The 13,222-nt window shown below is 53.4% G+C and overlaps 2 protein-coding genes across 8 annotated transcripts in view; one reads left to right on the top strand and one right to left on the bottom strand.

Moving 5' to 3' along the window:
* Positions 1 to 7,067, top strand: part of PRPF40B (PRP40 homolog, pre-mRNA processing factor B) — a 15,960-nt gene extending 8,893 nt beyond the window's left edge. For 3 of the 5 annotated variants that reach the window (XM_014548609.1, XM_005877321.2, XM_014548611.1), the window contains 9 exons: positions 19 to 110; positions 4,437 to 4,553; positions 4,776 to 4,913; positions 5,121 to 5,216; positions 5,399 to 5,485; positions 5,676 to 5,853; positions 6,106 to 6,167; positions 6,280 to 6,423; positions 6,524 to 7,067. In XM_014548609.1, coding sequence (XP_014404095.1) covers positions 19 to 110; positions 4,437 to 4,553; positions 4,776 to 4,913; positions 5,121 to 5,216; positions 5,399 to 5,485; positions 5,676 to 5,853; positions 6,106 to 6,167; positions 6,280 to 6,423; positions 6,524 to 6,616 — 1,007 coding nt within the window. In that variant the 3' untranslated portion in view covers positions 6,617 to 7,067. The remainder of the gene's footprint in view (positions 1 to 18; positions 111 to 4,436; positions 4,554 to 4,775; positions 4,914 to 5,120; positions 5,217 to 5,398; positions 5,486 to 5,675; positions 5,854 to 6,105; positions 6,168 to 6,279; positions 6,424 to 6,523) is intronic. The other 2 variants (XM_005877320.2, XM_014548610.1) reach the window with 2 other exon arrangements.
* Positions 7,068 to 7,337: 270 nt separating this feature from the next.
* Positions 7,338 to 13,222, bottom strand: part of FMNL3 (formin-like 3) — a 55,885-nt gene continuing 50,000 nt past the window's right edge. For all 3 annotated transcript variants that reach the window (XM_005877330.2, XM_005877328.2, XM_005877329.2), the window contains 13 exons: positions 13,108 to 13,176; positions 12,885 to 13,009; positions 12,482 to 12,684; positions 11,648 to 11,882; positions 11,428 to 11,496; positions 11,241 to 11,321; positions 11,008 to 11,137; positions 10,233 to 10,393; positions 9,824 to 9,925; positions 9,400 to 9,492; positions 9,002 to 9,125; positions 8,763 to 8,879; positions 7,338 to 8,218 (listed from right to left, as the gene is read on the bottom strand). In XM_005877330.2, the coding sequence (XP_005877392.1) occupies positions 8,788 to 8,879; positions 9,002 to 9,125; positions 9,400 to 9,492; positions 9,824 to 9,925; positions 10,233 to 10,393; positions 11,008 to 11,137; positions 11,241 to 11,321; positions 11,428 to 11,496; positions 11,648 to 11,882; positions 12,482 to 12,684; positions 12,885 to 13,009; positions 13,108 to 13,176 (1,484 nt within the window). In that variant the 3' untranslated portion in view covers positions 7,338 to 8,218; positions 8,763 to 8,787. The remainder of the gene's footprint in view (positions 8,219 to 8,762; positions 8,880 to 9,001; positions 9,126 to 9,399; positions 9,493 to 9,823; positions 9,926 to 10,232; positions 10,394 to 11,007; positions 11,138 to 11,240; positions 11,322 to 11,427; positions 11,497 to 11,647; positions 11,883 to 12,481; positions 12,685 to 12,884; positions 13,010 to 13,107; positions 13,177 to 13,222) is intronic.

The following is a 13,222-nucleotide window of genomic DNA, read 5'->3' as shown; positions in this document are numbered from 1 at the left end:
CCCTCCCTCCCCCCGCAGGCTCCACCCCTCTGGACTTGTTCAAGTTCTATGTGGAGGAGTTGAAGGCACGATTCCATGATGAGAAGAAGATCATTAAGGACATCCTTAAGGTGAGGGGAGGCCTGGGGTTGTGATGGATGCAGGCTGGGTACAGGGCACGTTCCAGACAGGACTCCCTGATAAGTCCTGTTTTGCAGGAGCATTGCAACTCAGTTCAGTAGATATCTACTGTGATCCCTTATGTGGCCTGGGGACACAGAAATGAATAAGATACCATTTCTGCCCATAAGGAGCTCATGGCCTAATAGGAAGATAGATGTGACAACTGTTATACAGAAGGACAAGTGTTATTACAGAGACAAGAATCAGAAGAATTGGCATTTAAAATGCACTTTTAAGAACAACTAGGTGAAAGAGGGTGGAGGTCCTGGGCATAAGGAACTGCAGGTGCAAAGGCGAGGGGTGGACAGGGTTTGAGGAACAGGAAGCATAGTTAATCAAAGCCCACAGACAGGTTCCTTCTGGTCTGCCAGTGTTTTAGAAAAGTTTGGAATTTTTGCTAACATTTTAAGATCAACAGGTTGCACATCTTCAGCTTCTTTTGGAAATTTGGATTGTTTAGTAGCACTGGACTGGTTTTGCAAGGCATTCAGTGGACTCCAGCTGAGATGCCACTGTCTCTTAGAAGGGGTATGGCATCCTTAGCGTCACTCCCTGTCAGGCAGCGAGTTCAGTCGACATTTACCATCGCACATACACTTTACTTTTCTTATACTGAAGAAATAGTTCTGAATATCCATGTCTATCAAAGGTGGATAAGTGAGTGATGGACTATGAGAGCCTTGTGTTTCTGATGAAGAAAACAGAGAAAGCATACTTAGTGGAAGTGAAGGACATTCTAATGCATTTGAGGAGGCAATAGGCATAGTTGTTAGGAGCATGACTGAAGGCAGACTACCTGGGGTAAAAGTCCAGCTTAACCACTTACTAGTTGTGTGACTGTGGGCGGATTATTTAACCTTTCTGAGCCTCAGCTTCCCCATCTGAAAAATGGGCGTTTTCTACCAAAGCATACCTAATTACGAAGGGCAGTAACTTGGTACTTGAGGTGAGAAAGATCTGAGAATAAAGCTGGAAATGCCCCACTGCACACTCAACATTTCATGTGTTTTGCCTTATAAATTCATGCAGGTATTACATTTTAATACCGTGTTGCTTCTCTAATTAATATAAACTTAATATTTTAAAATTACTGACCTTAAGTAAGACATACCATATTGTCCTGTGGCTTCCTCTGTTTCTCTGGAACCACATGTCCCAGTTTGGAAGTAGAGCCCTCTGTGTAAATTCCTTGACTGCTAAAATTTGGATTTTTATTTTGTAAGTACTGGGGAGCCGAGGAATGATCTGATCAGATGACGCCTTGGAAAAGCCCTGGTGAAAGTGTAGCGTAGTACCTCTCAGACTATGTTGTATCCTTAGGAATAGGATAGTACCTGAAGCCTCAGGATACTAAAAGTGATAGTGGCAAGTAATTAAAATAAAATCTGGGCTTGAGTCATCTCCTAACTCCCCCTGAGACCACTGCTCTGCTGTCTGAGCCATGTAATAGGAAAGTGTGAGCAGCCCTGGATTCTCAAGGCCAGGTCAGAGGTGTGGGAGGTGAGCAGGGAGAGCAGTCAGGAGGCGACTATAGGGATCTAGGTGGGAATTGAGCTCAGGCAGGGCACTGGGGGTGGCAGGTGAGAGAACGGTAGTGTTCCAGCTCTTTCAGAGTACCTAGGTTTTCTCAGAGGTGCCTTGGGACAAACATGGGGGTAAGGGAGGATGGAATGGTATGCTCTTTCCTCTATTTATATGTACAGCAGCCTCTCTTTTATACATCGAGGTTCTGTATAAGATTTTTATTGAAAAAAATGTTTCTGCTGTTAAAAAAATGAAAGTTTAAAATAGTAGGATAGTCACCCAGAAGTAAAATTGACAGATGTGTGTGTGTGGAATTAAGGGTAAGGAATAAGTGAGGCGAGAGGGGATGATGGCACCATTGGTAAGGATTAAGCAGGAAGAACAGGGCTGGAGAAAATAAGAATTTCATTTGAGAAATTATTCTTAAAAACAACCTTGGGGCCAGAAGGAATAAACTAAGCACCATATATTAAATAGAATCTATAATATTAAAAGCATAATATGCTAATTAGACCAGATGTCCTTCCGCATGAAGCTGGGGCTGCGAGGAAAGCCTGGGTCCTGGGTGCCAGAGGGAAGCCGGTGCCAGCAGCCAGTGGAAGGAAGGCCTACTCTTGCACAAATTTTGTGCATCGGGCCTCTAGTAATCATATAAAGTAGAAATCTAGTCCCAGGAGAGCTAAATTTTATTGGATGCTTAACTTTTAGTACAAGTGCTCTGGTACTACTGACAGGCCTGTAGAGGCCTATCACTGAGTTCCATCTCTCCACACCTCTGGAGAAAGAAGCTGCTTTAGGCACTTCCTCTTCCCCTTTTGGGATTCTGCCTACAGAAGGTTGACAAGCCCAGGAGGCCCTGTGGCCATTCACCAATCAGAGAGGCTGTGGTGGTGCCTCACCCCAGAGGATAATGCAGAGAGCCCCAAACTTGGAGCAGCTGGGAGATAAGGGGGGAGGAGCGGAGAGGTGCTCGTGAGAAATGAATTTTCTTAGGACCTGCTGAATTTGAAGTGCCTATGAAATACCCAATCTAGTATGGGTCTGAAAATGAGAGATGGAGAATGAGATTGCTAGGGACAGTGTCAATTGAAAAGACTAAGTGCTGTTCTCAGGTGCATACGTGCCTGCAAGAGATACAGTAAAAGGGGTCAGAGAGACAGGAGGGGACCTTGGAGGGGAGCATTGAAGAAGTGAAGAGCAGAGGTGCTGAGGACCAAATGAGCAAGGACAGAGAAGGGGCCCGCTTAGGACATGAACAGCCTTTGGGAGAGCAGTGTCCATGAAGAGGGTGGAGTGGGTGCAGCACAAGCTTTAAGAGTTAGGTAACTCCTGGCTGTTTATTGGTTGAGACCTCTGCAAGTTATATAATGGCTCTGAACCTCAGTGTCCTTGTCTGTAAAATGGGGATAATTTTATGTGCATGGATGTGAGAATTTAATAACATTTGTATTGTCTTGCTTATGGTAGGCTCAATAAATGTTTATTCATTTTCCTTTGTGCTACATTTAAATATTTTGAAACAAAGGAAAAGAAGCAGGTTGTTAAGCTTTAGGAAGGGTGGAAAGAAGTTCCAGGTTAAGTGAGGTGTGTGTGTGATGGAAGGAGTCAGTGAAGAGGTAAGATTGAAGCGTTCAGTTTCCTAAGAGAGAGATTGGTATGTTTGAGAAGGACTGGAGAGTGCGAGTTGAAGAAGTCCTCTTGGAAGAAGCAAGAAGAGTATGCCTTTGCCATCGGCAGCAAGTTAGAGCTGTGTGGAGAGAGAGGAAGGGAAGTTGGGCCTGTGCCCCAGCTGGAGAGCCAGACTTCAAACCAAGTTGTCTTGGGCCAAGTGAGATAACTTTCCTAAGTCTCTGTGTTGTGAATCTTAGATGAGAATCACAGAGCCTGACTTATGGTGCTTTGAGAATGTGAGGTGTTTGGGAGTTGCACACCTGATGGCCTCTGTTTCTCCTGTGGGTCAAGTGATCTATGTGGGTGTCGTGCCTACAAGTATGGGCTTTGGTGTTAGAAAGACCTGGGGTAGAGCTCTCATTCAGCCATATACTTATTAGCTATTTGCCTTTGGGCAAATGCTCTGGTTTCTCTAAACCTTGGTTTCTCCTTCTGCATAAAATTAAGAGACTAGGATTCAGTGCATAAATTTAGAAAGGTGAGGATTAAATGAGAGGCGTATGAAGCACTCAGCATGGTAGCTAGTACTAGTAAGCACTCAATAAATACAGCCCAAGAGTGGGACCAGCAGAGGTTGACTGAGAATGCAAGGAACTTACTGAGCAGCAGGAGGGCCCAGAGGGGGCCCAAGCTTTAAACCAAAGGAACAAAGATCTAATTGTGAGTCTACCACCATGAACATGCCCCATCTCATCTGATATATTGGAAGTTAAGCAGGGTCGAGCCTGGGTAGTGCTTGAATGGGAGACCACCTGGGAATACCAGGTCTATAGACTTTCAAAAAAAGAAAAAGAACTAATTATGAGGAACTCAGGCATTAATCAGTAGGCACGGCACACACACACCCTGCTTCCTGTCAACCTTCCCCATGTGATCCAACCCTCTAGTTCCCTGTGACAACCACAGCAAGGCTAGGCATGGGGCTTAGTCATTAGGTGGTGAAGACTTGGGCAATGTGGTTTCTGGATGCATCCTAGTCCTGTGGATCTCTTGGGGTGGGGACTTCTTGAGCATCCTGTGGTTGGACCCCTCTGCCTGCCCTGGAGGTGCCCTTGCTTCATGCGCTGCTGTGCCCACAGGACCGGGGCTTCTGTGTGGAAGTGAACACAGCCTTTGAGGACTTCGCCCACGTCATAAGCTTTGACAAGAGGGCTGCTGCGCTGGACGCAGGCAACATCAAGCTGACCTTCAATAGTGTGAGGGGTTGGGCAGGGCGGGGCTGTAGCCAAGGCTTCTGCTGAAACTCATCCCGTGTATTATTTCATTCCTTCTCGCTCACTGCCCCAGTGTAACTATACCCCAGTTCAGGGGATGTTAGGAGCCCAGACCCCAACTTCCCACCTCCTAAGGTATGCCTGAATGGGGCCCAGGCATCCACCCCCCTGGGTGACCCTGTACTGTGTGCTTTTTGCCCTCAGCTACTGGAGAAAGCAGAGGCACGGGAGAGAGAGCGGGAGAAGGAGGAGGCACGAAGGCTGCGGCGCAGGGAAGCTGCCTTTCGAAGCATGCTGAGGCAGGCCGTGCCTGCTCTGGAGCTGGGCACTGCTTGGGAAGAGGTCAGGACTGCAGCCTGCCACCACACGCCACCCCCTCAGTCCTGAGGGCAGCGGTGCTTCTCCACCAGTGGGGGCTCACCCCACTCATAATACAGCTGGGGCCAGCTCCGGCTCCCTTCCTTCCTCCGCCCCAGCCCTGCCCTGTGCTCATGGCGGCACCCATGCCGTGCCGGGGCTGGTCTGATCAGCAGTGCTCTCCCGTTCAAGGTCCGTGAGCGCTTTGTGTGCGACTCAGCCTTTGAGCAGATAACCCTGGAGTCGGAGCGGATCCGGCTCTTCCGGGAGTTCCTGCAGGTACTGGAGGTGAGGCAGAGCTTCTGGTCCTCTGCACCTGTCCCAGTTGCTTGAACACCTGAGGGCAGCTCCAGAGACCTCCCCCGCCTTCTCGGGCTCTTTTCCCTGGACATTAAGGAGGGGGAGGTCTTAGGTAACCTGGATAGTCCTGAGGCTAACCCTGGTGCCCACCTTATCCCTGCCTCTTCCAGACTGAATGCCAGCACCTCCACATGAAAGGCCGGAAGCACGGCAGAAAGGGCAAGAAGCACCATCGCAAGCGTTCCCACTCGCCCTCAGTAAGTGGTGGGTAGAAGGATATGGGTGAGGCTGGACTGTCTTGGGGAAATAACTTTTCTTACTTCCCTCTGTTATCTCCCTGGGAGGGAGATTTGAGGATTCTTTTGGCCTTGGATCCTCTCTGCCCCAATTCCCAGACTAGAGGGCTTCTGGGATGTCGGCCTGACATGTATCTGCTGATTTGCCCAGGGCTCCGAGTCGGAAGAGGAGGAGCTGCCCCCACCATCTCTCCGGCCCCCCAAGCGGAGGCGGCAGAACCCCTCCGAATCTGGCTCTGAGCCCTCTTCCTCACTTGATTCATTTGAAAGTGGGGGTGCTGCCCTTGGAGGACGGGGCTCCCCATCCTCCCGCCTTCTCCTTGGATCAGGTAAGCAGCTGGGAGCTGGAGAAGTTAGCCCAGACTGAGGCGGCCCTGGGAGCCACAGCCCCTGTGGGTGGAGTGGGTTGGGAGGGCTGCACCTGCCGGAGAGGAACTTCCCGTCCCTGGAAGGGAGGAAACCTGACTGAAGACTTCCTTAGCAGGTCCCTGTCTGAAGAGTGAGCAGACAGATGGACTGTGGCAGAGGAAAGGGTGATCCCTCCCTTCTCCCAGGAACTTAGTGGGGGTTTCTATCTCCAGATCATGGCCTTCGGAGAGCCAAGAAACCAAAAAAGAAAGCTAAAAAGAGAAGACACAAGTCGGTGCGTAGAGAAGGAACTTCGGCCCAAGGCCCTGCTCTTGTGTGAGATCTCTTCCACCCGCCTCCAGCTGTCCTTCACAGGAACTGAGGGGGCGGGCTCTGGACTCTTACAGAACAGTCCTGAGAGTGTGACAGACCCGGAGGAGAAAGCTGGCAAGGAGAGTGATGAGAAAGAACCAGAACAGGACAAGGACAGGGAGCTCCGGCTGGCTGAGCTCCCTAATCGCTCCCCAGGTTTTGGAATCAAGAAGGAGAAGGTGAGAGGCAGGTGCCTGGTCCCAGCCCAGGCAGCGCTCTGTCCAGGCCTCCATGGCCTTCAGGGGAGGCAGTGGGTGAGCTGTGCCTTTGCTCCCCCAGACGGGCTGGGACACATCAGAAAGTGAGCTGAGTGAGGGTGAGCTGGAAAGGCGGCGGCGGACACTCCTACAGCAGCTGGATGACCACCAGTGAACTGACCAGCGGCTCTGCCTTGGGTCTGTGGCTACTAGGTCACCCTCACCGTCTGCCCCAGACTTCTTCCTTAGTCTGGTCTGTGTCCATTTTTCCTCAAGTAACCCCACTCCCAACACACCATTGCCAGCACCTGCCAAGGTTGCTCATGGTGTTCAACAGTCCCCTACTTCCCGGACAACTAGTGCAGTCCTTGCCCTCGGCCCCATGAGATTGGTGGTGTATGCCACATGAGGTGGGTGGTGCCAGTAGATAGAATGTGAGAAGGGGCCTCCAGGGAAGTGACAGGCTGGTGGACACAGCCTGGGTGGCAGAGGGCGGGGTCCTTACCCTTTAGCATCAGTGCCTGCTCCTGCCTGCACGGGGCCCTGGGGCTCCACCACTCCTTCCTCCAGCCCTGGGACCCTGTGTATGTGTGTTTTGTTTTATAAATAACAATATTTATAACATGGCCAGTGGCTCTTTTGTCTTCATATACTACTGGGGTGGGCTGGGGACTGGGCAGGTGCACCCATGGCCAGCAGGGGGCGCTAATGCCTAATGGTAGTGCCTCCCTTTGTGTGCTTAGAGCTCACTAACCTGATTCCCCTCCCCAGGTTTCTGTGCTCACCTCCAAGCAGATGGCAGCTCTGCCCAGCCTCCTTTCTATCCGCAGGGCTAAGATCAAACTAAATGGCCACCGTAGCCCTCCACACTCAGAAAGAGGAGTCAGAGTCAGGCCTGTGCTTCAAGCCTTTGTTGAAAGAAGGGCCAGGGTTTATGTACAAGAGAGAAGGGAGATGATACATATACAAAAAGGAATGGACCCCTGTGTTCCCTTCCAGGGGCTAAGAAACTGGCAGGGGACTGAGAATATAGCAGGTAAGACCACCATGTCCCCTGCCCCCTCAAAAAAACAAAAATAAAAAAACGTAGCTGAAGGAGGTGAAGATATTGTTGGCATACCCTTTCTCTAGCTGTCTTGGGGCTAGGGCAGAGAAAACCCCTTTTGCCCACCTCAGCAAGAACCTGGAATGCAAAGGGCTAGGGCCAAGGGCAGTAAGTGTGGCATCTTTCCTCACCCTTATCACTAGGGCACAGCTGAGTGGGGCCCAGGCTTAGGAAGGCCTTGCTCCTGGTAAAAGATGATCTGAGATTGGCAGGGTCCCAGGGCCCCCCAAGCCTGGACACTCCTCTTGTCCCTCTGGCTCTACTGATAGAGTGGCCTAGGTGTCCCTCTGTAGGCTAAAGCTCGAAATGGTTTTTTCCAGCTAACCCTTGGTGACCCTTCAGGAAAGGAAGTTGAAGACCTTGGAGGCAAAGTGCAGTACTGGAGGCACCAGGGCCATGCAAGGCCCTGGAAGACCTAGTGCCCACAGTGGCGGCAGGAAAGATGCAGGCTTTGAGAGCTTGGGTGGACACTGGTCGGGAGCAGCATAGCCTCCCGCTGGGCCCTTGGCCGATTCCAGGGCTCCAGGTCCGCAGGTTGGACTTGCAGGACTCTGGGAGTTGAAGTGCTTCTGCCTCTTAGAGGGTCTTAGTGGGGGCCTGGTGCCCGAGGTGGGCCACTGGGTGGGGCCACACTCCTGGCTTGGTGGCGAACGACAATGGGCTGGTGGAGACCTGTGGGGGAGACAGAAGCCTGTGAACAGGCAGGGCAGCCAGGCCAAGCCCACCCTCTGTAGGAACAGCCCCTTCAGGAGCAGCCCACAGGCAGGGCCAGAGAAGAGCCAGCCATGAGTCAGGTGAGAGAAGCTTAAAGACACTGGAGGGGATGGTCAGGGAGATGGCTGGGGTTCTGTATTTTCAGAGGACCAGATGGAGGGTGACTAGAGGCCATGGGGCAGAGCAAGGACGAAGGACCCCCAAGCCCAGTAACAGAGCCATGGGCTCAGCCACCAGAGGCAGTGGCCTGGTCCCTACCCCTTGTGGTCTTAGTAGAAGCTAGGACAGCATTAGTGGGAGAGATACCACTTCCCTGAGGGCACATGCAGGGCATAAGCCATGCTTCTCAGAGCATGGGGCATGCAGGGAGGGAAGTATGTGTCCCCATCACCACGAGGCAGCCAGAGGATGGTGCCAGGTCATGCATAGGAGGCGGTGCCTGTGGACCCCAGCACAAGTCTTGGGAGATGGGCATGCAGAGGGCAGCTGTGGTGCCCAGTACCTGTCAAGGGCCCCAGCCTTGGGGGTTAACAGTTTGACTCATCATGGTGGGCTGCATCACAGAAGAAGCGTGAGCCCCGCTTGGCAGTACGGGCCGTGAAAGGGACACTCTTCAGCACTGTGGCCCAGGAGAGAGACACCGTGGTCAGGCCCCGTGGCACACGTGAGGTGGGAGGAGAGCCCAGGGAATATGACGGTTTTGGGAGCAGTGCTCGGGCCCCAGGGAGGAAAGGGCCCCACCTGTGATGATGTCCTCAATGGTACCATCTTTCCCCTCGTACACAGGCCTGTGCTCCTTGGCCTGGCGCCGCCTCAACTCAGCAATTAGCTCCTGCTGTTGCCACTTGTTCCGCTGGGATGGGGTCTAGGGCCGAGCATTTGAAGGGAAAGGAGTCATTACTAACCTACCACAGGGACGGTTCCTGCCCAAGATGCCGTCCAAAGATGTCCTGGATTGTGTATGGCAGCCTTGCCTGGGAATCCCCTCCCAAAGCCCCTCTCTCCATCCCTTGGGATGCCAGCTTCGGGCCCTCTGGGTGGTCTGTGGGCTCCAGCTCTCCATCTCCTCTCCATTTGCTCCACCCTCTCCTAATTCTTTGCCCAGTTTCCTCCAGGCCTCTGCTCTTGGCCCCACCCACCTTGGCATCCAGTTTCTTGGCTTCCTGAGCCAGCTGCTTCTCCCGCATTACCTCCTCCTGCTTCTTGCGGGCTTCATTCTCTTGTTCTGCTTCCTAAGAACCATAGTGGGGGTGGAGAGCAGTTGTGAAGCTCACACAGGCTAAAGGGAGGGGCTAACTCTGAGGGTGGAGAGTGGGTGGCAGTGGGACCAGCAACCCCAGGTGGCCACCCTCTGGAGGGGCACTTCCTGCCCCAAACAATGACAGGAAGGGCCTGGGCCCCCACCCTGCCCACTAGTTCACAGCTAAGGCCTGTGGCCAGCTTCCATCGCTCCCTCCCAGGACCCAGAGGAAGAGACGGAAAAGGCCAGACTTGAAGCCCAACCCTCACTCCCCCAATCAGTTTTCTCTCAGCCTTTTTTCTTTAAAAACCTCTCCTGCTCACCTTGTAAGAACGAATGAATCGGACAAATACTGGGAAGAATACAGAAGGAGGTGTGGTCTTGGGACTCTCACCGAAGTAGCGCACAACTGCATTGTAGGCCTCCTGGGGAAGGGTGGGCAGGTGGGGTCAGCCTGGCGAAGGGAAGCCGGCTCCCACCAGGGACAGTGGGCCCACAGAAAGCAGCACCCAGCCCCTATAGGCTAGAGAAGAACTGGGCTCCCAAAGCTCCCTAGAGTGCACCTCACCAGAGGCAGCTGCCTGCCATCCCCAATGTCCCTTACCCCCATGTTAAGCCAGCCCGCCAGCACTTGATGAAACTTCTTTGACCCAAGAAGGAAAAACTCAGCCCACCTAGAGGGGCACAGTGCCTTAAACCTGGTGCTGCCACCAGCCTCCACCCTGTGCTCACCTCCGCTGTCTTGGCGTCACGCTGGAGCTTGTCCAATTTGCCTTCATTGGTGCTGAGGAAGCTCCGAAGGACGCTGTTGTCATGCATACTACACTCGCGCCGAATCAGCTCCATGCCCCGGCCCAGCTCCTTCACATCTAGCAGCACATTCTCCAGGGACACTGTGGTCACAGAGCCCAGGCTGAGTCCAGGGCTGGACATGCCCACCTCCCCTCGGCATGGGCTCCCTCAGGTCCTCACGCCCCTGCTGCTTGAGCCACCCGGGGGGGACACAGAGAGGGGCACACAAAGCTAGCTGGGCTCTCACAGGGCAAGAAAAATGAATAGAGGCTGGGAACTCATGACCCCAAAGAGCAAAGTAACAAAGGAAGGCAAGCCAGAAAGACTGCCAGTCTTCAAAATGGCCTGCACCATTTCATGAGTGGGGCAGCAATAACAGCTACCGATGTCTGAGGGGCTTCATGGTTTTTCTAAGCTCTTCCCACACGTCACAGAGAAACAGTCTGCAGTCTCTGGGGCCAGCCTGAGGAGCTGGGAGTGAAGAGCCACTGTGCCTTCCTCTGCCAGCTCCCAGCCATCCAGGTGAATAGGGCCAGACGGGTCTGGTGCCTGCAAGAAGGCTCCCGCTGGGGTGGCCCCTGCCCATGGCCCCAGCGGAAAGCTTTGAAGTGTCAGAAAGACAACAAGAGCCAGAAACAAAAGGACCCAAATGTTCCCTCTCCTCATAGCTTCCTGGGATTGTCCTGAGCTGAACACAAGGGCAGGCTCCCCTCACCTGCTGCAGCCTTCTCCACAAAGTGCAGCTCGTGCCAGAAGTTGGCCAGGTCTGGGTATTTCTCCTTCACCGTCAAGGCAATGAAATGCAGCAATGTCATCTTCCTGTCAGTGGACTTGGTGTCCAGCAGCTGGGAGATGGGGGCGAGGGGTAATGCAAGAGGACTGAATATCCTGGCTCCACAGCCGCCTTCCCTCAGGCTTCCCGGCCCCATGTTGCCCCCACCGTCTCACCAGATCCAGGCTTTGGAGCTTGAAGCCATACACAGCACCCCGCTTGCTGCTGTTCATGTAGTTCCCCAGTGCAAGTATGATCTGTCCAGAGACCAGTGGGAGGTGTCAGACCAAGCCCTGAGGGCTCCTTCCTTGTCTATATAGCCCCAGGTTCCCACCAGCACCCCCATATACAACCTCTCCCCACCTCCAACATCTGCTTCAGCTTCTGTGAGGACTTGACAGAGGCAGAGGCTGCAATGATGGCATTGAGTTGCTGGAAGGCAAGATGAAGAGCTGAGTAATCCCAGGCCGGCATGGGGCAAAGTCAGCAAGGGGCTGGGAGGATGGGCAGGGCCAGGGAAGTGACCAGCAGGTGGACGGTGGAGACGGGGCTGCAGGTGCGTGTGATCTGGGTGGGGCCCTACCGGCGTGAGCATCTGCAGGTTGTCCTGGAAGTTGCCCAGGAAGGCCATGCCTGCCATTCGCTGGGTCAGCCGCTCCACCTTGCTGAAGAGCAGCATGAAGCGGTCCTCAGCTGCCAGCTCCTCCAAGGGCTGCCGCTCCCGCTCGTATTGCCGCAGCAGCTTCACTTCGGCCTCTGTGGGCAGGAAGCGCATCAGGCACTCCACGAAGTCCACAGGCAGTGTCTGTAGGTCGTACCTATGTAGGAGGGAGGGACCATAGCAGGGACATTGATGTCCTGCTTAGAAACCCTTCAACATCCTCCCTTTGCTCAAGTCTCAATACCTGAGCATGGCTTAGGAGGCCCAACCTGCAAGACTTCTGCCCACCTTTCTATCCTGTCTCTCCTACTCCCCTCCTTACACCAAGGCCACAGCCAATTTTCAGTACCCAGGGAACCAAGCTTCTCCCGCCAGGACCTGTACTGGATTTCATGTACTTTCTTCAGGTTGCAGGTAAGAGACACCACCTCCTCTGGGAAGTCTTCCCTGATTACCCAGCTTAGCTACCTGGCTCTCCGTTCTCCCAACGCTCCCTGTACCTCCATCACTTTGGTGGTTATTACCCAGCATTACTGGACTGTTCCCACTAGACTGAGAGTTCCTTGAGTGCAGGTCTGGACTGAATTCCCAGCATCTCATACCATGCCTGGCACACAGCATGGATACAGTAAGTTCTGGCCAAACCAGTGGATGATTAAGGGGTGTGAGGCAATTCTGCCAATGCCCTGGAATCCAAGGCGGAGAACTGGGTTTCCAACTGGCTGGGGACCAGGGCCAGGTCAGTGGGAGCCTCACGTGTGGATGGCCCTGCAGATCTCCTCAGCTGAGCGGCCAGCCTTGCGTAGGGTGATGGCCAGGTTCTTGGCACGATTGGCTTCCAACAGGGTCACCTTGCTGGCGGCCTTTTGTGCTGTCTTGTTCTTAGAGCAGATGAGGTCAAGGGCAGGGCCCTGGGCTTTCGTCTTGAACAGTTCTTCAAACTTGTCCAGGTCCAGGTCCTGGCAGAGGTTGATGAGAAGGAAAATGCTGTGGCCTCTACTTACTAGAGGAGCCCTAGCAGCCCTCCCAGAAGCATCAGCTCAGCTCTGGATCATGGAAGGCTAAGTCTGAGGGCTTTCTCAAGGCCAGGAGATCTGGCTAAAAGGGCAACATGGTCCCCAGCCCCCATCTTCCCTCTCAGGGCCCCAGGCCCTGCTACCTCCAAGATTTTCTCATCATCAAGTTCGCTGAAGACAGTGCCACTGATCTGGTTGGGTTTCAGTGCTGTCCAGTTAAAGACAGGCAGCCGGAACTTGGTCTTGATAGGCTTCTTGATGCGAATGGCTAATTTGAAAGGAGGACCAGTGAGGCAGGGGCCAAGGAGTGTGTCCCACTAGCCCCTTGGTCCCACTAGCCCTGGCCAGAGCCCTGGGAATACTCACCTGACAGGCCTACTGTCAGCACCACAGAGGGAGCAGCACCAGGGAGAGGTGGGGCGGGGGGACATTTGTCTGGGGGAAGAAGAATGGTACAGTGGCCCAGGGGCCAAGAGACTTT

The sequence above is a fragment of the Myotis brandtii genome, unplaced genomic scaffold, assembly GCF_000412655.1.
Source record: "Myotis brandtii unplaced genomic scaffold, ASM41265v1 scaffold517, whole genome shotgun sequence".
In the NCBI taxonomy this organism is placed as follows: Eukaryota; Metazoa; Chordata; class Mammalia; order Chiroptera; family Vespertilionidae; genus Myotis; species Myotis brandtii.
Note: the sequence above shows the minus strand (reverse complement) of the source record. Positions and strands in the feature narration are given on the sequence as shown.